We start from the raw sequence: 25,035 nt of genomic DNA on the forward strand, positions 1-25,035 counted from the left end.
GTAAAATTTGGCTATTGCAGTCTGACCTGCTCCTCTGCACAAACCTCTCCCATGTGTTTCATTGTTGACCAATTTTCCTGAAATCCATTCAGTGTTCCAGAAAAAAAGTGTTGCTCCAGCCGAAAAGAACACAAATGAAAAACACTTTTGAAGCAGGAATTTGATTTAAAAACTAAACGTGGACATTTAAAAAAAAAAAAAAAAACACTAATCAGTTGTAGCATGTAAAAGGTTGTTTTTGGGAAAACAAATTTTTTATCCTTGATTAGATAAAGATTTGCAATAATATAGATGTGCTACTATTAACGTTACTGTATGATATATTAAAGTAGCTAATATGCGTGAAACGATAAAAAAAAAAATAGAAAATTAAAACATAAATAAGCAAAATACAAATAATGTTTGTATTATTGTATATGAAAGAATGTCTTATATATGTTTTTTTATGTATAAAATGATCCAATGGGATAATTATCTGGACCACAGCCCAGCCAGAACTTATAAAATAAGGCTCAGGGGTTATGATGTGAGGGGGTGTGACAGGAGGAGCAGAGGAGAGATGCTGCTGTCTGGATGGTAAAGCTCCAAAGTTTGCCTGAAAGAGTTAAAATTTTGGGCTTTATGATGACGTTTTTGTCTCAGCCATGACAATAACAAGGACAAGTTGTTTAAAGGGCAAAACCGCAGACGTTTGACCATGGTAAGGTTAGTTTTAGGTTGGATATTGGATATTCACGCCTCATAGATTCAGCAGGGTCTTCCTCCCGTTTGACCCGATGCAGGCAGTCTGATTACTGGCAGCTGCTCTCTGCCTGCTTCCTCCTCCTGCAGACGCTGGTTTGCTTAAGGACCGTCAATAAATTTCTGAACCAAACATACTGTTTGCATTTAATTGCAGTGAAAGACGGTTCCACAAAGTATTGAATGAATACAAAAGGAAACCACCCTTTTTAGATTTTGTTTTTGTTAGAATATATTTATTGATGTCTTATACTTTTTATAACATACATAAATATAGAACAAACAATATGTAGTGTCTATTGAAAAGCCATCAACGTTGCGAGGAACCTGATGTAAATATTCATCACAAATGAACACAATAACATTCAACAAAATATAAATTGCAACTGTCCAAATGGAAACCACAGTGCCTGCAATTTTCAGTAATTTGCCTTGCCTCCTACTAAATCAGAGTCTTTGATGTAATCAATAAAGGGTTTCCAGATATGTCTATAAAGTTTCAGTTTGTCTTTTAGTACATACATAATCTCTAGTGGGAGGGCAGAGAGCATCTGCTGAATCCACTGGATACCGTTTGGTCTAAGAGTTTTTCCAAAACAAGACTTAATCTTTTTGGCATTAAGCAAGCTGAGATTTATAAAAGTTTGTTCATATTTAGTATAGTTGTGTTTCTCTGGATATAAACCAAGCAAAAATAATTTTGGTTCTTGTATTTGTTTGAAAATTCTATTCTGAATAATCTCTCTTACCTCTTCCCTAAAGTGAGCAGTTTTTGTACAATGCCACATGCAGTGAACCAGTGTTCCTTTATATTCTTCACATTTTGAATACACATCGGTGGCATGTTTCCATTATGTCGGTTAAGTTCCACTGGTTTCACATATGTCCGTATTAACCATTTTGGATCACTTGAAGACGTGTGTTTATGGATACTTAATGAACTAAGTTGCATGCATCTTGCCAATCTTCCTCTGAAACCTGTAAAGATTAATAATCTTTACAAGCACCAAGTCTGACAAAAGATTTTCAGGCACATTTAACATAATGTAGTTATAAAATCAAGAGATAATTCCTTTCTCTCGACTATCTTTTAGCAGCATGAATTCACGCATTGTATTGGATTTCAGGCCTGCAAATTCAATGAAAAAGAAATATCCACACAAAAAATGTTTTTAAAGGTTGCCACTCCTCATAATAGTTTGAAAAACATTTTGGCTTTCAGGAATGTGTCTTAAGTTGCGCAACATTGCTGGGTCTTTGCATTTCTTCTAAATTGTCCCTATATTTTCTAATGGGGACAGGTCAGGAGTGCAGACAGATCAGTCCTCTGAGATTCTCTGTCTTTAGAATGTGTGTGGACTGTTGCTTTTGTGTTTTAGAAATGCATGGGTATTGCACGAAAAGGTGATGTCTACAAGACAGCATATATTAACCTTAAGTCTACCCTGAACATTACTTCATTAAGGCTGCTATATCAGAAGTGGACAATGGGTGACAGAGAAACAGCCACCAATACCCCATTCTGTCACATACCTTGGATTTAGATCTTTTTTAGAATTTTTTAGATTTGGTCCAGCCCAGTGGAATTAGATCAAAAAGGGAAAATGGATAAAAAGATTAAATTTATGGATTTTTGTGACACTATGGCAATCGATTATTTTCGAGCAGGGCCTTGAAGTTATAATTTCCTACTTTAGCTGACTGGTTGAGAGTTTAGCTGGAGCCCTGTTATGTGTCTCAGGTGCTGTAACTTTCTACTGTGACCTCCAGGGTATCGTAGCTGACAGTTGAGGTGTGGTTTGTCGAAGGTTGGCCTTGAGGTAATCCTGCCTTGGACCGGAATCTCTGCCTTGTGGAGTAGAAATGGCTCCTCCAAACTCCACAGGTAGTGCTCAGAAAGCAGACAATTAACGGGGCCATTGGAAAATGCGGACAATTTTATTTGGTAATTTGGTAATTTTAACTTGTAAAATATGTAGAGGAAAACTTTTGCCATAGAAATTGTTTCTAAAAAATACAAGAGTTCCTTCAGACGACAAAAAAAAAATGCAAAGATCACACATATCATGTGAAACTAACTTAACAAATGTGAATCATGTTTTACACATTTGCACAGTTATGTTGTCTGATGGCAAACAGCAACACAAGCTTTTCACTGAAAGGAGCTTTTTGATTATAGCAAAGATAAAACTTAATCAACATTGTCTAAATCACTTATGTTAGAATATTAACATGCATTGCATGCAAATTAAAAGTTAGATATTTTGTATCTTATCTTTTTAAGTTTCAGTGTAGGGCCACTGTTTTGTTTGATTGTATTTATTACCTCTAGCTTCATTACTTAGAAGAAATGAAATTGCCTTCCACTTCCATGCCGGTGATTGTCAGATCCATCTGCCCTTAAAGCAGTAGGACGGCTTTTCAATGAAAGCACTATTGGATAGCTTGGAGGAAAGTTTGGCTGAATGGAACTTTCTAAATTTTAATGAAAAGAAAACAGAGGTGATAGTTTGGACCAAGTGGCCCCTGTGAGTCCCCCACTGTTGATTTGGGACACCTGACGGCATATTTTAAACAAACTATAACCAATATGGGTTTTAAGTTAGGCAGTGATTTTAAATTGGACCGTCAAATTAGAGTAGTTGTAAGGTCCTGCTTTCATAATTTAAGGCTGTTGAGAAAAGTGTCCAGGCAACTCTTTGAAAGAGTGATCCACATTTTTATTTCATCCTGCTTAGATCACTGTAATGGACAAATGTTTGAATGAGTCAGTCCCTGCTGCTACACGTTTCTTAACTGGTTCTCCAAAAACAGGTCACATAACCCCTGTTCTGGCTTCACTCCACTGGTTGCCTGCACAGTTTAGAGTTAAAATTCTTATTTTCGTTTTTAAATGTTAGAATGACCTTGGCCTGCTGTACCTCTCTGAGCTTCTTCATCCCTACCTACCTTCTCGTTCCCTCAGGTTGGCCGAACAGCAGCTCCTGTAGGTACGAAGGTCTAGGAGGAAGCTCAGAGGGGTCAGGGCCTTTTCTATTGCTGCTCCTCAACTGTGTAATCTACCTCTGCACATTAGAGATGCTCCTTCACCTCCTACTTTTAAAACTTGTCCTAAAACCCATTTTTATTATTTGGCTTTCAACATCAGCAAGATTTAGTTTGACCGTGTTTGTTCTAATTATTTTAATTGTGTTTTATTGTTTCATCTTTTATTATTCTTATGCTATATTTATATGTGCCTTTTCTTTTAATGTATGTTGAGAATTTGCAGTTATGTGCATATGGTATGGTATGATCTGTAATAAAGGATGATTTTATTGGAAGGGTTTTACCATGGTAGCAAACAAATGTGTCACTATTTTCATAGCATATCAGCTTCCCTGTGAATCGCTCAACTTTTGATATGACATGATATTTTTTTCATTATCAGCCTTTAACTGCTCTGTACCAGCTTCCTGCCATGATTTACAGGTTGGAAGGCAAACATTGATCTCATCTAATAAGTATAATATTTGGGTTCTTTGCACATTAAACATAAATGTACACTTCTACCATTAAAACTTCTTCTAATGCAGGGTATATAAGCTGAAACTATAATTTGGCTCTGTATGTTCTGCGCTCAGATGTAGAGAAGAGGAAGAACCCAGTGTGTGGGTTTGTCACCCCGCTGGAAGGCTCCGAGGCAGAAGCTCATCGGAAGCCTGAAGTGAGTCATTTAAATGCTTTAAGATCCCGTTGAGAATTTCTTCTGTGTTGACCGTTGGTCTTCTCTGGTGTTGGGTCAACAGGCAATCATTTTGGAGGGCAGCTACTGGAAGAGAAGGATCGAAGTGGTGATTAAGGAGTATCACAAGTGGAGGATTTATTATAAGAAAAGGGTGAGAATTAGTCTTTGATGCCTAATATATGTGGCTTGGAAATTAGACTCTAAAAGATTTGTGTCAGTTTTACCGATTTAGTTTCACGTGTTTTTCTCAACTTCTGTTCAGTCATCTGCATCTAACAGAGTAAACATAAGCCTACAAATATTATAGTCATAAGGAGAATATGACACCTTTTTAGATATTTAGTTCATCATTAAGAAAGGTTCAAGTATTGCTGCCTAATCAAAGGAAAGTTATTTAATTACATTTAAATGACAACGATACAATGTACCCCGCCTCTCGCCCATAGACTGCTGGAGAGAGGCACCAGCTCCCCCGCGACCCGCTATGGAATAAGCGGTAGAAAATGACTGACTGACAACGATACATTTTTTTACTCATTAAACAAAAGATAAACACAAAAATGTGTTTTTTAGCTGAGACAAAAGTTAGGACACCCTAACCCTGCAGCTAAAAGCTAGTTGTACCTTTTTGGCAGAGATAACTTCAGTGAGAGGCTACTTTAAGCCATCCGCCAGTCTCTGACATCAGTTCGAGGAAAGTTTGTGCCACTCCTCACCTTCAGCTGTGAGATGTTTTTTTTTGTTTTTTTTTAAAGGTGTGAGATGTTTAAGGTGTTTCTTGCATGTAAGTCACCCAACAGCATCTCAAGGAGATCAAGATCTGGGCTCTGACTGGATCCAGGACTCCCATTTCTTTAATTCTCAGCTAGACCTTGGTAGATTTACTGGTATTTTGTGGGTCATTGTCATGTTGCAGGGTCCAGTTTTGCTTCAGCTTTAATGTTTTTACAGATGGTTGCACATTTTCCTCAAGCTATCTCTGATACAGGGTAGAATGGAGGACTATGATGGTAAGATGGTCAGGTCCTTCTGCAGCAAAACATCCCCTAACCATGACGGTTCCACGTCCATGCTTCACAGTTGGTATGCAGTGCTTTTCCTGCAAAGTTATAGTTTACATCCAACATGTCCTCCATTCTGGTGTCCAAATGCTTTAATTTTAGACTTCTTAGTAATGAATGAAAAAAAGAGAAATTTGTTTAAAAAAAACTGTATGACATAAGTGGATATGGAGATTAATCCATAAAGATTTACCAGGAACAAGGCTAATTAAATGTTTTCCTCTGTAACGCTTGCTCTTTAGTAACATTTGTTGGCAGCCTCCGCTTTAATCTGCCAGTTCCTGGAAGGAACTTAAAGGATCGTATACATTGTTGTTCTCTTTGTTTGCTTTCAGGCTTCCTGCTTCTGAATCAAACTGTCCTGCTTCTCTGTTTCTCTCTTGTAGCTTCAGAAAAAGAAGGATGATATTCTGTCAATGCTGCAGGAGGTATGTGATCTGTCAAGTCACTTTTTATTCTTGTTACAGAGTGTCTTTTTGTTTGTTTTGGAGATGCATCAAGGTTGAGGGATATTGATTTTTGACCATGGGAGGCGAAAACTGACTGATCGACCTGGTCCACTTTGTGTGGGCTGGTGACCTGCTTATTATTATTCACACCTGAATCATTAAAGGAACATGAGGACTGAGTCTGCTTCTCTTAACTAGATGAGGAAAAAACTAGCATTTTAGAAAAAAAAGCATACACGGGGCAAATCCACTCGAGGTGTGCGTCATAGCCAGACATTTATAGGCAATTGACACACTGATTGCCAGGAGCTCTCAACACTTCTCGTGCCTTTGTGTGGTTTTTAATCTTCATTCAAGAGAAGTAGTTTAAAAATGTAATGTCTTTTAAAAAAAAATGTGACATACTTTGCAGCAGGGCTTTGTCAAATTTAACCAGCGGAGGTACAGTGGGTTTGTTAGTGACGTCATAGGATGTAGAAACCGAAACTGTAGATGTATGTTGGAAAGGTAGCAAAGAAGCAGGAGGGAACCTCATGAATGACAGTTCAGGTGTAAATCTCCATCCATCCATTTTCTATACCCTCATCTTGTATACCGGCGGGGTACACCCTGGACAGGTCGACAGTCCATCGCAGGGCAACACAGAGACAAATAACATGCACACACCCATTCATACCTTAATTTAGAGAGAAATTAACCTACCTGTCATGTTTTTGGACTGTGGGAGGAAGGCGGAGTACCCGGAGAGAACCCAAGCATGCACAGGGAGAACATGCAAACTCCATGCAAAAAGAGCCCAGGCTGGGAGTCGAACCTAGGACCTTCTTGCTGCAAGGCAGCACTGCTAACAACTGCCACATGGTGCAGCCCAGGTGTAAATATGGTCCTCTTAATTAAAGGGTGGACAATAAAAGGAGCTTCCCTCTGGGGCTAAAAACGTACATTTACCTAAGTTAAAGATTAAGAACCCTCCTGTAATTACTTTGTCTCCTAGCATTTGTGTGATCATTCTCTCTGGGGCACTTAAAAGGGAACATATCAGCAGCAGGTCAAAGATAGCTGAACTGGGCTTTTATGCTTATCTGGCCTTCCACATACCATGTTATATCTAGAGAGTGAAAAAACACACAAGCGAAACCAAAGGGCTATTTTTGTTCAAATTAGGGTTTCAGAAATTTCATTATACTACATCAGTAATTACCCCAAAATCTATCTGGCTAAATGGTATCCTCATTTCCAGGAAGTTGTTTTTTTTTTATCCAGCAAATACCATAAAATCTGTAAGTCTGTTTTAACTTGTGTTAAGCAAAAAGAGGCAATGTGAAACTACCTTCACTGTGGACAGATTCTCTGGTGTGCCACTATCTTCCAGGTTATGACCTGGAATGATTCTGATCTCAACCCTGCTGAATATTTATGAATAAAGGTTAAAGGCTGGATCTGTGTTGGGTCCAAGCAAATTCCACATGTTTTGGGTTTCATGACTTTAAATTTGGCTCAAGTAATTTAATCTCTGTGGCTGAATCTGACATCACAAAGGTCACTAGAGGTGCTGCTGTACAACTTGAGATGAAATCAGAGGCTTTTTGTAACTGCAAACATGGATGTTGGCATTATTAAGTCAGATCTATATATACTAATTAAACTTAAACAACTACTTTACTGAAATTAGATTGTCTTAAATTATCAAGACATCACTGGTTCATTAAAAATGAATTCTTGCATAATTTTCAGATTTAAAAATGTGTCTTTTGTGGAAATAATTGTGGTAAAAATTTGACTTAATTTCTTCATCTTTTAGTTTTCCGCTCATTTCTTCTTTTTGGATTTGCTCTTTATTGTGAGGTACCACCCAGAGGCAGGGAACCCAAAACACGTAAATATGTACTATTGGATGTAAGAAATTTTGAGGCTCTTGTGTGTGAATGTGTGTGTGTGTTATCCCCACTTAAGCAACCACAGTTTGGCTTGGTCTTCCTGTTTGCATGCACGTGTGTGCAGCTCCCAGAATTAGGTCAGGGACAAAAGGCCACTGCTGTTTTTGAAATGTTGAGACGTCAAAATGAAACCACATAATGACAACCTGTTAGGGGGCTTGTGTTTTTTTACAATGTGGGTAAAATGGTTTTTCATAATGGACTCCACATACACACACAGATATGCATGGAAAACTTAACAATCCTCTCAGAGGGGATGTCGTCTGCTAAAACGTTATCAAAACAGTTTCCTGGCCCAATTTGGGCTTCCCTATAAAAGTGGCTCCAGATCTTGAGTGGTGGGTGAAGATGACAAAGAATATCAGAGTGAAATAAAGCGCTGCATGCAGAGGGAACGGACCGAGTCATCAGCTGCATTTTCTGAGTTTTACTTGCTTACCAGAATATGGTGGCTCATTGGTGGCTTGTTGAATCTTATATCCTTCTTTAATGTATGTATTCAAATATATTGAGGTTTATCTTGTAGAATTATGAGATGCAGTAATTTTGCTCAATGTTACCAACTAAGAGTTATTTCTTAGTGCAGTTATTTCATAGTCAGATGCCATCAGCACATTACTTTCGTTTTGGACCTGTTGGTGCTGTGGCGTCTGATGGTGAGGCATTGCTCTGTGACTTGATGGCCCACTTGTAAATGTTTTAAATTTGTGGCTGATGTGTTCCAGGGGCAGACCTGTCAGGCCAAGCTGGACAGATGGTCCAGTCATTCCTACCAGGAACCTGAAGTTGCCCCAGTAGAGGCCCACATGTTTGACCTGGACTGCCTTCTCTCCGACATCTCGGACACGCTGTTCACCATGACACAAAAACCCTGTCCCTGGACCAGCGACCTACACAACAGTGAGTTGTTTTCAACTTGAAATTTTCAGAATATCTACCTGGAATTTGTGTTTAAATTGTGTGACACTAAAGGAAATTAAACTGTTTAGTTGTGGAATATTAAAGATTCGTATGGTATTGTTTCATTGAGTACTGTGCTGTTTCAAGCTATCATTGTATTTACACAAAGTTTAAAACAGAAATGTGCACATAATATGACCTAAAGAGCATTCGCTGAAGCCTAATTATTATTAGTTTGCAAATAGAGGGCTTTTTTTGTGCAGGCTATCATCCATTTTTTCCATTTATCTTTTCATAGAGTAATACTGAGAGCTGATATAAGCTGGTTAATTTGTGAAAGAGCCTGCAGTCAGCTGCTTTACAGGCATGTTGCTTTTCGCTTGCACCAGGTAGTGGCAAAGTTGTTAGCATCCTAGGATCCTGGGCAGGGCCATGCAAAGTTTATGTGTTCTTCCCGTGCATGTATCTGTTTGTGTGTGCATGGTGGTGCATGCTGTGTTGCCCTGTAATGGGCTGGTCCAGGTTGTACTCCACCTCTGACCCAGTGAGGGCTGGAGATAGGCACCAGCTTCGAAGTGACCTTGTATTGATACAGCAGGTATAAAAGGTGTTTTAAGGTTCAAGGTTACTTTATTTATAACCGTAGACAGATTTGGTTTGCAGTGGTTCAAAATACAGGTGGATATAGTGATAGATGGCAATCTTTTAATTTCTACACTCATGCCTGCTTCTGTGTTTTGCAAATAACAAGATTTAAACAATTCCCATATATTTGCTGAAGCAAATGATACCTTGCATTTACCTTTAAAAGTTTAAATTAGGATTTCTGAAATGACGTTCCATACAGCTTAACCGTGGGAAGGTTCGGAGAATTAGTGAGATTTGCTAATTGTTGGGAAAAGTCACTAGACTACCTACTGTTATTAATACAGGGCTATAAGAATGTATTTCTGTGCATTTTTTTCATTCAGACACCAGAGAAACCTGTTAACTAATAAATGATTTACAGTAAGATGCCTCTGATTTAGAGATTAGATATTCAGCTACATCTTTAACTAGCATTTACATGCATGGTAGTCATTTTGAATTTTGGTAGAGGTTGATGAGAGGTTGATGAGATTTATCATTACCCAAAAATTCCAGATCCAGGAAGTTGGAATATTTTTAAATAGAATTTAAACTTTTAACTTGTGATTTGTGAATTAGTTTAAAGCTTTAATATAACATAGCAAGAACATTTTAGTGCCTTCATTGACCAATTTTATTGGATGAAAAACTGAGGTTAAAATTTAAAGTAGCAATCTATTTGATAAACTAGATAAACTTTTGGCTGAACTCTGCAATACTCTATAAATTATTTATTCTCAATACAAAATTGTTAAGATCCTTGTTGGATCCAGTGGTTCTGTGTGAGAAACCCACATTCAGGCATGATCTGGATAGATATTTAGCCCCTGGGAGTACATTAAAGTCATGGAGACTAAATACAGTAGATCTAAGGTGAAGTTGTATTAGACAAGATGGTGGTTCCATAGAAAAGAGTCCTCCAATTAATAGTTAATATCAGAAGCACAGAAGGACAGAAGAAAAAATCTGCTGGTTATAATTAATGTACTGTTATTTATTTAATAATAGATTTAATTAACTTTCAGACTGATGTAGTCATTTGTGGTGGTTATTTATCTGGCTAATGAGTCTAGAATCTAACAACTGATACCATCCTATAAAAATAAGGAATTTGCCTTTAATGAAACACTGAACTTGTATGTCCGCCCCCCCTCAGCATACACAAGCAATGCTGACATGATCCAGCCTGGCCTGACTCCACTGCAGCCCAGCATGGATGATTTCATGGACATACCAGGTATTCACTTCTCACCCATCCGTTTCTCTGCCTATTTATCTCTTTAAACAGGATCTTAGTGTGTTGTTAAGAAAAAGCGTTAAATGATTTTTTAAAGCTTAATTATTACATATTGTTGTTTTTCTAGAAGTTGGTAAGGTAAAAGTCTTGTTAATTTGATGTATCTTGACCTAAGGTGTCAAAAGAGCGGCCAGCAGGCCTTTTGCAGCACCTAGAGTGATTTTGTGTGATCTGAGTAATAACGTTTTTTCTTTATTGCTCAGATCACATCAACTAGGATCTCAATTTCATATGCAGGTTCTGACCCATCAATTTCTGTTACTAGCTCAGCATTTTTCAACTAGTTTGAGCCTGTGACATTGCCATGTTTAAATAAGATTGTTGGCTGCGTTAAGCCTGCAGGCTCTCCATATGATGCTGTTCCTCCTCGACTTTTTAAGGAGGTCTTTACCACCCTGGGCCACTCTGTCCTTGCTATTGTTAACAGCAGTTTGTCCTCAGGCGTAGTGCCTGCAAATTTAAAACATGATATTGTACAACCCCTGCTTAAAAAAACTGCTCTAGATCCCACAATTCTTGTCAATTGTAGGCCAATTTCTAAGCTACCCTTAATTAAAAAAATTGAGAGGGTGGTTTACAATCAGGTGATGGCCACTTTAGAAGACCAGGATGGTTTAGAGGTTTTCCAATCTGGTTTTAAAACATAACACGGCACTGAATCGGCTCTTTTAAAAGTTTTTAATATCTTTTTAGCCACAGATTCTTGTGACTGTGTGGTTCTTGTCCTTTTGGATTTAAGTGCTTCTTTTGATATGGTAGACCACAAAATTTTACTGTCACGTTTGGCGCAGTGGGTAGGCATCAGGGATACACCAATGGATTGTTTCATATCATACCTGGAAATCAAACCTTCTGTGTTAGCCTTGGTGACCACATGTCATCCTCTGCTCCTTTTTGCCCTATATCTGCTTCCACTTTGCTTAATATTGAGGAAGCATGGTGTGTTCTTTCACTGCTATGCTGATGATAGGCAGATTTATATTCCACTCAAAAAGAAGGATAGAAACAGTGTTCATTTGCTGCTAAAATGTCTTGGAGACTTAAAGGCCTAGATGGCTCTCAATTTTTTAGAGTTCAATAAGAATAAGACTGGGGTCATGGTATTTAGTGGCACAGCTGAGACTCCCCCTATTGAGTTAGGTTATCTAGTCCAGTACAAGACGTCAATCATTACAAACTTTGGAGTTAAAGTGGATGCTGATCTTAAATTTGACTGACAGATTAAGGCAGTGGTGAAATCAAGATTTCATCATTTAATGCAGTTGGCCAAAATAAAGCCCATACTTCCTAGGAAGCACTTTGAGACCATAATACTTGCCTTCATTACCACTCGCCATCAAGTATATTGGGTTTTGGCAAAACATTTGGACAATTGTACAGTAGAATGACAGATTTTAAATTGTTTGACACCACTTTAAATTACTGACCAGACTCAGATGCCGCTGCAGTCGGCTTTCCGAAGGCCTCAGACTGCTCTTTGGATCTCACCGTGGTGTTCAGTTCCAGTTGCCAGGTTTAATTCCTTGAAATTTTTATTATTATTAAAACTGATATCTAATATCCATAAATCAAAATACAGAGAAGCAATCTGGATTGCACAGGGTGTCCTAACCTCTTCCAATGTCCATAGCTACATATCCCAGGCACATACAAGACAATCTTTAATAGTAGAGAAAATATGGAACAACAGTGACTGCGTGCTTCTGCATGAATGTTAAAAAGACAAAAGGGATGCTGGTCAAAGATGATGGCAAGAGCCTGGCTGCAACCGTGAAGGAGCTTCTGACCCGACCAGTACTGGTTGTGTTCTACATACGACATCAGTCTGTCGTGCCCTCTATATGTCTGGATTTAGTAGGGTTGAAAAACAAATCTTATTTTTCGAAGAATACATCCAGGTCTGCCTGAGATCTACTTAACGCTTGTGGGAGAATGTGTTATGATCTAATAGATCTGTACTTGAACTTTTGGTGAAATTCCAAAGGGTACATTTGGCACCAGAAACAGCACAGCACATTACTAAAAGATCAACATACTCACATTGATATATGGTGGTGGCAGCATCATGGTTTTCAGTTACTTCTCTTTAGATGGATACAATTATGAACTATTACACTACAGTCAGTTTTGAGCCAAGATCTTTAGGTGTTTGCTAAAAAGCTGAAGATGTAGAGGGATTTTATTTGCAAGCATCACATGGAGTCTAAACATACAATGAGACAAAGGCTCCATCAGAAGATAAGATTTTAAAATGGCCTTGCAGAGTTCAGAACTAAATTAATCAAAAAGCACTTCAAAGTATTAATTTTAGGGTGACCACACCCTTACTGTTTAGTTTTTTTGTATTTTTCTCTCCAAAAGATTTGTTTGATTTTTCTGATGAATTGTGCATTATCCCAGTCTCATTTTGTACAAACCCCTGACAACATTGATATATAGACTTTTTATACCCACAGCTTTTTGTACATACAGGTCCTTCTCAAAATATTAGCATATTGTGATAAAGTTCATTATTTTCCATAATGTCATGATGAAAATTTAACATTCATATATTTTAGATTAATTGCACACTAACTGAAATATTTCAGGTCTTTTATTGTCTTAATACGGATGATTTTGGCATACAGCTCATGAAAACCCAAAATTCCTATCTCACAAAATTAGCATATCATTAAAAGGGTCTCTAAACGAGCTATGAACCTAATCATCTGAATCAACGAGTTAACTCTAAACACCTGCAAAAGATTCCTGAGGCCTTTAAAACTCCCAGCCTGGTTCATCACTCAAAACCCCAATCATGGGTAAGACTGCCGACCTGACTGCTGTCCAGAAGGCCACTATTGACACCCTCAAGCAAGAGGGTAAGACACAGAAAGAAATTTCTGAATGAATAGGCTGTTCCCAGAGTGCTGTATCAAGGCACTTCAGTGGGAAGTCTGTGGGAAGGAAAAAGTGTGGCAGAAAACGCTGAACAACGAGAAGAGGTGACCGGACCCTGAGGAAGATTGTGGAGAAGGGCCGATTCCAGACCTTGGGGGACCTGCGGAAGCAGTGGACTGAGTCTGGAGTAGAAACATCCAGAGCCACCGTGCACAGGCGTGTGCAGGAAATGGGTTACAGGTGCCGCATTCCCCAGGTCAAGCCACTTTTGAACCAGAAACGGCGGCAGAAGCGCCTGACCTGGGCTACAGAGAAGCAGCACTGGACTGTTGCTCAGTGGTCCAAAGTACTTTTTTCGGATGAAAGCAAATTCTGCATGTCATTCGGAAATCAAGGTGCCAGAGTCTGGAGGAAGACTGGGGAGAAGGAAATGCCAAAATGCCAGAAGTCCAGTGTCAAGTACCCACAGTCAGTGATGGGCTGGGGTGCCGTGTCAGCTGCTGGTGTTGGTCCACTGTGTTTTATCAAGGGCAGGGTCAATGCAGCTAGCTATCAGGAGATTTTGGAGCACTTCATGCTTCCATCTGCTGAAAAGCTTTATGGAGATGAAGATTTCATTTTTCAGCACGACCTGACACCTGCTCACAGTGCCAAAACCACTGGTAAATGGTTTACTGACCATGGTATCACTGTGCTCAATTGGCCTGCCAACTCTCCTGACCTGAACCCCATAGAGAATCTGTGGGATATTGTGAAGAGAACGTTGAGAGACTTAAGACCCAACACTCTGGATGAGCTAAAGGCATCCTGGGCCTCCATAAGACCTCAGCAGTGCCACAGGCTGATTGCCTCCATGCCACGCCGCATTGAAGCAGTCATTTCTGCAAAAGGATTCCCGACCAAGTATTGAGTGCATAACTGTACATGATTATTTGAAGGTTGACGTTTTTTGTATTAAAAACACTTTTCTTTTATTGGTCGGATGAAATATGCTAATTTTGTGAGATAGGAATTTTGGGTTTTCATGAGCTGTATGCCAAAATCATCCGTATTAAGACAATAAAAGACCTGAAATATTTCAGTTAGTGTGCAATTAATCTAAAATATATGAATGTTAAATTTTCATCATGACATTATGGAAAATAATGAACTTTATCCCAATATGCTAATATTTTGAGAAGGACCTGTACTACACAGCAACAAGCAAGAGAAAGTAGCAGAGCATTATTTTTCATTCAACATAGTCGTACTTAGTTGTGCCACCAGAGGGCACTGTTCCACTTTCTGAGCATTGTGCCAAACTGAAAAAGGTTATTTTTCAACAAGGGAATTTGATTAAATATGGCTGCCTAATTAACACTGGTAATCATGTGTGTTGTGTTCACAGATATCTTTCTGAACTATCGAGGTCAACCCACTGACCAGAGTGGGTATGCTGACTGTAGCTATTTTGAGACCACACCCAGCACAATTTATGCTCCTGTTCCATCTCCTGTTGAGACAGCCCCTCAGCTACTTATTGACACCCAGCTGGCTCAGGTAGTCCTTCTGATTAAAGTGTCTCTTGCCAAATTGCTGTGGAATGTTTTATTAAAAATTGACATCATCATTGTTGATTTAGTAGACAAACTCAATCTTTCTTCTCTGCAGCCTAGTCGGTCTTCTGACAGTTTACCGCAGCCCTCCACATCCAGCCCTCGCTCAGAACAGACCAGGGTGAGCCAGGATTGTGGAGAGTACCATACATCCAGCTTGGGATCAGAAGCCATGCCATATGGACATCAGTCATACCATGATGCATCCGTTTCTTCAGCATACACCGGTAACACAGCTCAACCAGTTTCTGCAAGTATTCCTTTTTTGCACCCGCTGCCGTGTCACAAGTTTGGGTTCTACACAACGAGTGCGACCTCCACTGTTATCACTCATACGGCCTCCACCATGGGAGCTCAGGGCTCTGTGTACCAGGCTCATACCTACGCTCCAGCAGTGGACCCGTACTCCCAGACCCACTGCCACTCTCTCAGTTACCCAGCTGCCACATCTGACCCAATCCACACTGCTCTTGCCCCTGTCACAGCAACCCATTGCCTGTCTGTCCCAGAGCAGGTGGCTGTTTCAGCAGTCAGAGGGAAACACAAGCAAAAGACAGGAGGGATGCGAACAGTTGGGTCTCCCGCTTTGCCCTCCAACCCCCAATCTACTGCCCCCGTGCCAACCAGCTGCCTGGCTAAACTGCTTTCCTCCAGCACACATGAAAGTGAGTTTTTTGAAACAAGTACTTTATTTCCTTCAACAGTTAAACATAAACAGCACATTATATATATATATATATTTTTTTTTTTGTTCCTATAGAAAAACCAACACTTGGATTTAATAGTGCCACTCCGATTACAACTAAAGGTCAGAGGTCAACATCTAAGAGCTCTGTGGTAGGCCTTAAATCTACTCAAGTATTTTAGTATTTCTTGCTTTGTACAGCATCTCTAAGAAATAAACAGAATTCATGGGAATTGTTTAAAACATTTTCTTATGGGGACCCATGCAGACTAAACATGCTTAACAAAACCTATTGTTTTGGCAAGCAAGACCTTCAGCTTATTAGCTCATATACAGTTTATAGTGGGGAGAACAAGTATTTGATACACTGCTGATTTTGCAGGTTTTTCCACTTGCAAAGCATGTAGAAGTCTTTCATATTCGTACTCTTCAACTGTGAGTGACGGAATCTAAAACAAAGATCCATACAATGTGATTTTTAAGTAATTAATTTGCATTTTATTGTACGACATGAGGATTTGATACATCAGAAAAACACTATTTGGTACAGAAACCTTTTTTTGCAATTCCAGACAGACGTTACATGTAGTTCTTGATGAGGTTTGTACACACTGCAGCAGGGATTCTGGACCACTCCTCCATACAGATCTTCTCCAGATCCTTCAGGTTTCAGGGCTGTCGTTGGGCAATACAGTACGGGCTTTCAGCTCCCTCCAAAGATTATCGATTATGTTCAGGTCTGGAGACTGGCTAGGCCACTCCAGGACCTTGAGATGCTTCTTATGGAACCACTCCTTAGTTGCCCTGGCTGTGTGCTTCAGGTCGTTGTCATGCTGGAAGACCCAGCCACGACCCATCTTCAATGCCCTTACTGAGGGAAGGACGTTCGTTCGTTCGTCGTCTTCCGCTTTATCCGGGACCGGGTCGCGGGGGCAGCAGACTCAGCAGAGACGCCCAGACGTCCCTCTCTCCAGACACTTCCTCCAGTTCCTCCAGGGGGAGCCCAAGGCGTTCCCATGCCAGCCGAGAGACATAGTCCCTCCAGCGTGTCCTGGGCCGTCCCCTAGGCCTCCTCCCGGTGGGACGTGCCTGGAACACCTCCCGAGGAAGGCGTCCAGGAGGCATCCGGTATAGATGCCCGAGCCACCTCAACTGGCTCCTCTCAATGTGGAGGAGCAGCGGCTCTACTCCGAGCCCCTCCCGGATGGCCGAGCTCCTCACCCTATCTCTAAGGGAGTGCCCGGCCACCCTACGGAGGAAGCTCATTTCAGCCGCTTGTATCCGGGATCTCGTTCTTTCGGTCATGACCCAAAGTTCATGGTCATAGGTGAGGGCAGGAACGTAGACCGACCAGTAAATTGAGAGCTTTGCTTTTCGGCTCAGCTCTCTCTTCACCACAATGGACCGGCACAGCGCCCCCATTACTGTGGCAGCCGCACCGATCCGTCTGTCGATCTCCCGCTCCATTCTTCCCTCACTCGTGAACAAGACCCCAAGATACTTAAACTCCTCCACTTGAGGCAGGAACTCCCCTCCTTAAACCATCACCTTAACGTGGTGGAGGGGTTTGAGTGCTCAAATGATCCTAGAGGCTATGTTGTCTGGGGCCTAAATGCCCCTGGTAGGGTCTCCCATGGCAAACAGGCTCTAGGTGATGGGTCAGACAAAGAGTGGTTCAAGAATCCCTCATGAAGAAAAAAATATCGAGGCACGTGACGTCGCCCGGTACGGCGGAGCCGGGGTCCCACCCTGGAGCCAGGCTTGGGGTCGGGACTCGTCGGAGAGCGCCTGGTGGCCGGGTTGCTCCTCGCGGGACCCGGCCGGGCCAAGCCCGAATGAGAGACGCGAGGCCATCCCCCAGTGGGCCCACCACCTGCAGGGGGAACCGTGAGGGACCGGTGCAAAGAGGATTGGGTGGCGGACAAAGGTGGAGACCTCAGCGGCCCGATCCCCGGATGCTTAGGCTGGCTCTAGGGACGTGGGAAGGAGGTTGTTGGCTAAAATCTCCTGATACATGGTCCCATCCATCCTCCCCTTAATACGATGCAGTCATTATGTCTCCTTTGCAGAAAACCTACAGAATCTGCAGTGTATCAAATACTTGTTCTCCCCACTGTAAATTCATACATGAACTTCAAAACATAAAATTTAGTTCTGCCTTTAGATCTTTTCTCTTGAATCTTTGCTAAATGTCAGGCACGATATAGGAAGCAGGAAATTGTGCTCAGTCGAGGGTTTGGCTTTTTATTTAATGTGTAAAATAACTGCTACAGTCTAATATGTCAACTAGTTAAGCTTTAAACTGAAGGTTAGTCAGAACCTGTAAAGTAGCAGGAGAATGTAAAGTAGCTTAACTTAAAGTTTATCTTGGTTTATTTTTAGTTTGCTACTATAGCTAATATTTTAATCATTTAGCATATTTATCCTATTTTAGCTAAGTTAATATTAGCTAATAATAATTTAGGTTATCATTGCATATTTAAATAAGTTTAAATAAGCTTATGTTAGCTTATTTTAATTTATAATTTTTTAATTATTTTAATTTTAATTTATTTTAATAGTGTTGTGTCAGTTCATCCTTAACAATTCAATTCAAAAATATTTTATTAATCCCAAAGGGGAAATTAAATGTTGTTGTAACTCATATAATGCAAAAACTAGTAAATTCAGTTCACCCAGGTGAAAATAAATTAATTCCTGTTTATAGTTCACCACCTAAATATTTTGAGCTAATTTCAAGTTTCACCAGCATTGATGTGTCATAGAAGACTTACCAGCTACACTCTAGTGGGGTTGTTTGGCTCTTAATCTAACTTCAATAAAAATATGATTTAAAAGATTCTTTCTCTTTTAGTCAATGAACCACATTTTCTCTGGCGTTCTCTTTCTCATGCTCAACGTCAGAAATCATGTGCTGTTCAGCAGACAAGCAGGGTTGCTCAAGTTGGTGGAGTTTCCTCAACACTGCAGCGTGGAACCGGCTGGCCTACAGTGATGACACCTCTGCTTGGCCACAGTGGACCTCATGCCAGCAGCTTGAAAGGCTCAGGGGTGTCTGCTCTTCTTACCCATGGGTCCACCAACAGCACCACAGCCCTGCTCATTCCCAAGACGGAGAAGCTATCACCTGTTCCGCACTTTTCCACAGATAGGAGCAGTTTGACCGGTACGTCCTTCACAGCTCAAATGGACAATTTCTCACTTTCAAAGAAAATTGCAGCAGAACTTTTTAATTAATTATTAAATGTTGAATATTGGTTGTTTTGCAATAATATATCAACAAATCATATTTATGTAATTCTATCTAATATTTTGCATACAATTATGGTTGACTTCAGAACGTTATTTATGTATTGAAGCTAAATTTACAAGTTATGGTATTTCTTTTAGTTCAATTTACTGCTCGTCCAGGCCAAATATCTCCACCGAACCCTCTAGACAAGGCCTCCAATCCCGAGTCCCCACAGTCTGGCTTTTTAGGACAAGGAAAGTTGGAATCTACAAAGGTAGGTCATTTTGTATTTTTTTTATATATGAGTATAACCAATTTTAAGTAAAATTTTAGGGTTAAAGAAGGAAAATATTTGCAGTGGGGTGAAAAAAATATGACACATTTTTGTTGATATCTTTTGTTTAATTAGTGAAATGAGGTTATGTTTTGTTTTTACGTGTAATTAAATTATTTTCTTTTTCAGAGATGAACAAGAAAATGATTAAACATCAAAATGGGAATATTAAACATCAAGAACTGAATATTCATTTTGGTGTCCACATTTTTCACATGACTTTCTAGTAGTGCACATGTTGGAAGGTTAGGCAAACATAAGTTAGAAATTTGATCTATGAACACATTTCTGTGCTGTCTGCAGCAAACAGAGACCAGGAGGATAACTCACATCTCTGCAGAGCAAAAGAGACGTTTCAACATCAAACTGGGATTTGACACTTTACATAACCTTGTGACAACACTCAGCTCCCAGCCAAGCATAAAGGTACACTGAAAACATGTGCAGCTGCATTACAGATAAAGGTGTTAAAAGGCTGAGGTGAAGAGAGCATCAACGAGTGGCAGAGAGTCTGCAGCGCTCAGACCAGAAAACTGCTTCATTTAAGACTTGTAAAAAGACCTGATGAAATACATCTTGCCATGTAATTGAAGTACTAATGAAAACTTGTGAATAATTATGCAGTGTGCCTTATGGGTTGTAATATCTCTGTGTGCTGGCACAGATCAGCAAAGCTACAACACTGCAGAAGACAGCAGAGTACATCAGCAAGATGCAGCAGGAGAGAGCTCAGCTGCATGAGGAGGTTCAGAGACTCAGAGAGGAGATCCAGCACCTAAACTCCTCCATCAAGTGAGACATTTACTTAACAACAGGTGGGGGTGGGGAGTAAACAACTTTACCCCCCACCCCTATTATAAAAATTGTAAACCTATTGGTCTTACCTTGCTGTCATGAATCTGTGTTACTCTGCTCTGTTGACTCAGTGTGTGTGTGTGTTTGTGTGCGTACATGTATTTCTAAGCTTGTGTGGATCAATCCCTGACAGGACTCCAAGAAATGTGGGTTAATGGTTAGATTCAGGACTAAGGGATGAATTGAGTTTAGGTTAGGTTAAAGGTAAAGTACATACTGGTAAGGGTTATGTTTAGGGTTTAGGTCAGGGTTAGGCTATAGCAATGAATGGTCAATGCAAGGTCCCTGTAAGGATAGTAAGACACTACATGTATGTGTTTCGTGCAGTGCTTGCCAGCAGCAGCTTCCAGCCACAGGTGTTCCTATCACACGGCAGCGCTTTGACTACATGAGGCAAAAGTTCAGAGAGTACGTCCGGGCTCAGACTCTGCAAAACTGGAAGTTCTGGATTGTATCCTTCTGAGTGTTAAAATGTTTGTTAAAATCCTAAACCTGATGGATAGCAACACAGTGTCTTACAAAAGTACTTAAACACGTTCAATGCATTCATAATATAAATACACACTTAAGTGTATTTTATGACGTTTATGTCTGAGAACAACTTAAAGTGAAAAATGATACATTGTTTCAATTTTTTTTATCCATAAATACGCCACCTCAAAAGTGTGCCATGCATTTGTATGGCACACCACTCAGGGTCAATACTTGGTTGAACGTTTCTCTGCAGTTACAGCTGCTAGTCTTCTGGGATATGTTTCCACCAGTTTTGCACATCTATGGTCTGGTTTTTTTCTTCCTTTTCTCTTCTTTTGTTCTAAATCATTCCTTTGTGGCTCTGGCTGTATGTTTAGGGTTGTTGTCCCGCTGAAGGTTGAACCTTGGCCCCAGTCTTTTGCTGCCTCCAACCGATTTACTTTGATAATTGCCTGTATTCAGCTTCATCCATCTTCAGATTAACTCTGACAAGTCTCAACTACTTGATTTCTTAGTAGGAGTGGTGCAATCAGGACGATGTTCAGTGTTGGAGAGCTTTGCATGCAAGCTTGAAAGTTGAGGCAGAACACCTTCCTCCACGTTTGCTATTTCTCCCTCATGGCTTGTGGCAAACTGCAAACAAGTCATTTTATTCAACATTGGACTCTTCTTGCCTCTCTTCCCTAATGGGCAGATCAGTGGAATGCACAGCTAATACTTGTGGTGTTTACAGATTTCTCCACTTAAGATGTGGATCTCTGCAGCTCCTCCAAAGTTACTTCGGTCCTCTTGGCTGTTTCTCTCCTTTTCCACCTTGACAGTTCATGTGGACGATCATGTTGTCGTGGATTTGCAGTTGTGCTATACTCTTTCTATTTTCAGATGATGGCTAGAACAGAGCTCTGTGAGACGTTGAAAGCTTGGAATATTGTTTTATAATCTAATCCTGCTTTAAACTTCTCCACAACTTTCTCCCTGACCTGTCTGCTGTGTTCCATGGTCTTCATGATGCTGTTTGTTCCCTAATGTTCTAACAAACCTCCAAGTCCTTCCCCGAACAGTATAATTTTTCCACACTCACAATGATGCACTACTTTGTGTTGATCTATCACATATATTCTCAATATAGTATAATGATGTGTGTGGTTGTAACGTGACAAAATGTAAAGTTAGTGTGAGTGCGAGTACATTTGCGAAGCTGTCTTATTAAAAAGGTGTTACTGTGATTCTGAATTTTTATCCTCTCCCATCTAATGGGCCCATGTTTCAGTGGTGGAGCAGGCTGCTGCAGACATTTTAAGAATATCAAATAATGATGTGGTTCCCAGCTTTTTTCACTGAGTACAAATGAACAGACTTCATGCCAGTCTGCTTAGATTCCAGTGTAACTGAGAAAATTCTCTGTGAAATGGAGTCTTTGGCACAGTTAAGCTTCCACAGCTTGGATTTGTACAGACTAGAATTATAAAGCTGCAGTTTTTGGTCAGAAAATGCTTCCTCTTCAGGGAGTCAACAAACCGACATTGTAAGTGTAAAATATTAATGAAACCAGATTCCTCTAAACTCTAAATATTTAATAAAATGTATTACACAGATAACATCAAAGACTGATGCAGAGAAATTCTGAATTTCCAACTTAAAGCCAAAGGCACATGTTAAATAAAGTGGGAGAGGTGCAATAAAATGATTTGTAAAAGATCTGTAATTGTTCTCCTCTGTAGGAATGGTCAGGGCACATGTTGAATTTGTTCAGGCTCATCTATAAACATAAAACAACAAAGAAATGTGTTGGTCTTTGAACTGAAAAAGATGTTGACTGTTAATTGGCTTTTTTTAAAGAGGGTTGAATGTTGCCTCTAACATGCGATATACATTCTAATCATGTAACCTTTGGTCACGCCTAAAAACAAATCGGAACATCTTCAGCTTTGCCATATACAGCTGTGCCTCCTGTCATTTTGTGAGTGCTACCATCGAGAGAGCAACCATACAACATGGTTGCTCTCTTCCATTCTGTAAATCTTCCCTTCATTCTTACAGCTGTCCTTCTGTCAAAGATCATCTGCATTCACTCCTCCCTGCCTGCTCTTTCTTCTTCACCTCTGTTTTGTGCTGCTCAGTACCTTGCGGGGTTAACCCTGGGTACTTAAACTCCCCCCCCCCATTCATTTAAACTGTTGTTCCAGATGTTTCCCTATTAGAGTTCATCTGAGCACTGTAACTTCAAACATCTTATTCCATACATTATGGTCTAAGCTGTGATGTGCATTAGTCTACACTGTGAAATTTTCAATATATGGTCAGTTGTGTAATTACAGTGGGATTTATTGACAGTAATGAAGCAAATATTAGCACCACTGATGCTGAAAGGTGTCCTTCTTTAACTCTGTGTCAGTTCAGTATAATCATTGAGCCTCTGTTTGAGTCCTATAATGGAATGGTTTCCACCGCCAGCGTGGAAGACCTGTGTCGATCCACTCTCTCCTGGTTGGACCAGCACTGTGCCTTACCAGCACTTAGACCCAGTGAGTCCATCGCAGCAACACAAATCCCATCGGAGGCTTCTACAGTCACACATTTGTTAACATCTCACTCTGTGTGATCAGCTAAGCTCTAACCCATGTTACTTTTTGTTTCTCCTTTTCTTGCTTGTTCTCTCAGTGGTTTTGAGTTCACTCCGTCTCTTAAGTACCACCACAGCCATCTTGACTGACCCAAGTCTTCTACCAGAGCAGGCCGCATTCGCAGTAACCCAGGGGGACCCTGCTCCTGCTGTGGACCACTCCTTACAACCCATTACGCGGCAGTAGTATTAACAACTTACGGACTACTAAAGAATATCCTCTGAAAAAAATCCTGCTTTGTCAACAGACAGAAGTATGGAAAGCTTCTTTTGACTATTTGCGTGCTTTTTAGTGTGTCTGGTGTCTAAAACACGCTATTAAGAGCCACCTTTATTATGTTTATTATTGGGCAACTAAAAACTTAATAAATGCCAACATGTGCTTAATAAGTGCCACCTAGAGTGTATATATATATATATATATATACTTTATTTCTTTTAGGCCATTAATACAAACTCTTTAGTTTTGCCAAATTTATTTTTATTTTCCTTCTAAGTACATATATCAGAACCTTTTTCTGTTGTAAACATCTCAAAGTGAAGATGAAAGATCAATGCTCAGTTTGGAAAGTCTGACTTAGCTTCTGACTCACTGGATGAGAGCTGTTCAAACTAATGGAACCAGATGTCTGTTAAATGCTACCAGGTATGATAACTTCAGGTGTCGCTTATTAAAGGTCTGTCATTTATTAAGTGTGTAGTGGTGCTTAATAAACACCAGGTGGTGCTTTTAACAGCATTTATTGGACACCAGGTGACTGAAAAACATGTGATTAATGGCAAAAATGGCTTTCCAAACTGGACCACCACAACAGCAAAGCCAGGTTTGGACCCAATGCTGAGTTCTAAGACTGTTTGTAATTAATAAAAGTGATTATATTTTCAATAAAACTCAGCAAGCAACAAAAAGATGCCAACCAACACACCCAGGAATTATACATGAGATAAATGGTTAAAGGTTTACCATATACATGTTACATTGGATTAGTACACGCAACATACTGTACATTCAGTTCTGTGCCCCATGTGGAGCTGTCAGTCATTGTAGCAATGCTGACTTACATAATTGTATACGTATATTGTGCGTCTATAAATTGTTTTAAATCAGTTGCTTTATGCAGTTACTCTCAGGCTGACCTTTGCTTATAAAGCACATCATTTCTCTCCATTGTTAATAAATAAAGTCAGTGCCTTATATTCTGCTGACCTATTTTGTGCTCTACTGGTCACAGCACCTTAGTGAAGCATTCATACTCCTTGAATCTTTTTAGATTTTGCTACATTAAAACCTTAAATTCAATGCTTAGAGCAGGGTTAGGATATAAACAATATCGCAACCTTGGTACATCTCATGGTGCACTGTTCAACTGATCATCTAAAACTGGAGAGAGAATGGCACATCTACCTACCAGAGGAAGGTAGAGGAAAAGTCATTGATGAACAAAACCACAAGAAGTCCCTTATGCAATTGTTCTAAGGCCACAGGGGACAGAACTTACACACACTATGTAAGAAGGTGTGTGTAAAAAAATTTATCCTTTTTGGCCTACCTGCCAAACGCTATGTGTGGTGCAAAACTAGCATTAAACGTCACCCCAAAAACATCATACATGTGGTG

The 25,035-nt window shown here is 40.0% G+C and overlaps 1 protein-coding gene across 4 annotated transcripts in view; it reads left to right on the forward strand.

Annotated features, from left to right (window-relative positions):
* LOC124876937 (carbohydrate-responsive element-binding protein) overlaps window positions 1–24,614 on the forward strand; it is a 28,556-nt gene extending 3,942 nt beyond the window's left edge. The window contains exons 4-19 of one of the 4 annotated variants that reach the window (XM_047380000.1): window positions 4,365–4,447; window positions 4,530–4,619; window positions 5,916–5,957; window positions 8,641–8,815; window positions 10,599–10,679; window positions 15,007–15,158; window positions 15,270–15,441; window positions 15,724–15,879; window positions 15,975–16,051; window positions 18,804–19,065; window positions 19,290–19,405; window positions 19,769–19,891; window positions 20,130–20,257; window positions 20,648–20,771; window positions 23,190–23,319; window positions 23,456–24,614. In XM_047380000.1, the coding sequence (XP_047235956.1) occupies window positions 4,365–4,447; window positions 4,530–4,619; window positions 5,916–5,957; window positions 8,641–8,815; window positions 10,599–10,679; window positions 15,007–15,158; window positions 15,270–15,441; window positions 15,724–15,879; window positions 15,975–16,051; window positions 18,804–19,065; window positions 19,290–19,405; window positions 19,769–19,891; window positions 20,130–20,257; window positions 20,648–20,771; window positions 23,190–23,319; window positions 23,456–23,604 (2,060 nt within the window). In that variant the 3' untranslated portion in view covers window positions 23,605–24,614. Of the gene's footprint in view, window positions 1–4,364; window positions 4,448–4,529; window positions 4,620–5,915; window positions 5,958–8,640; window positions 8,816–10,598; window positions 10,680–15,006; window positions 15,159–15,269; window positions 15,880–15,974; window positions 16,052–18,803; window positions 19,066–19,289; window positions 19,406–19,768; window positions 19,892–20,129; window positions 20,258–20,647; window positions 20,772–23,189; window positions 23,320–23,455 lie in introns of all 4 variants that reach the window. The other 3 variants (XM_047379997.1, XM_047379998.1, XM_047379999.1) reach the window with 3 other exon arrangements.
* Window positions 24,615–25,035: the final 421 nt, after the last annotated feature.

The sequence above is a fragment of the Girardinichthys multiradiatus genome, chromosome 11 (genome assembly GCF_021462225.1).
Source record: "Girardinichthys multiradiatus isolate DD_20200921_A chromosome 11, DD_fGirMul_XY1, whole genome shotgun sequence".
Classification (NCBI taxonomy): Eukaryota; Metazoa; Chordata; class Actinopteri; order Cyprinodontiformes; family Goodeidae; genus Girardinichthys; species Girardinichthys multiradiatus.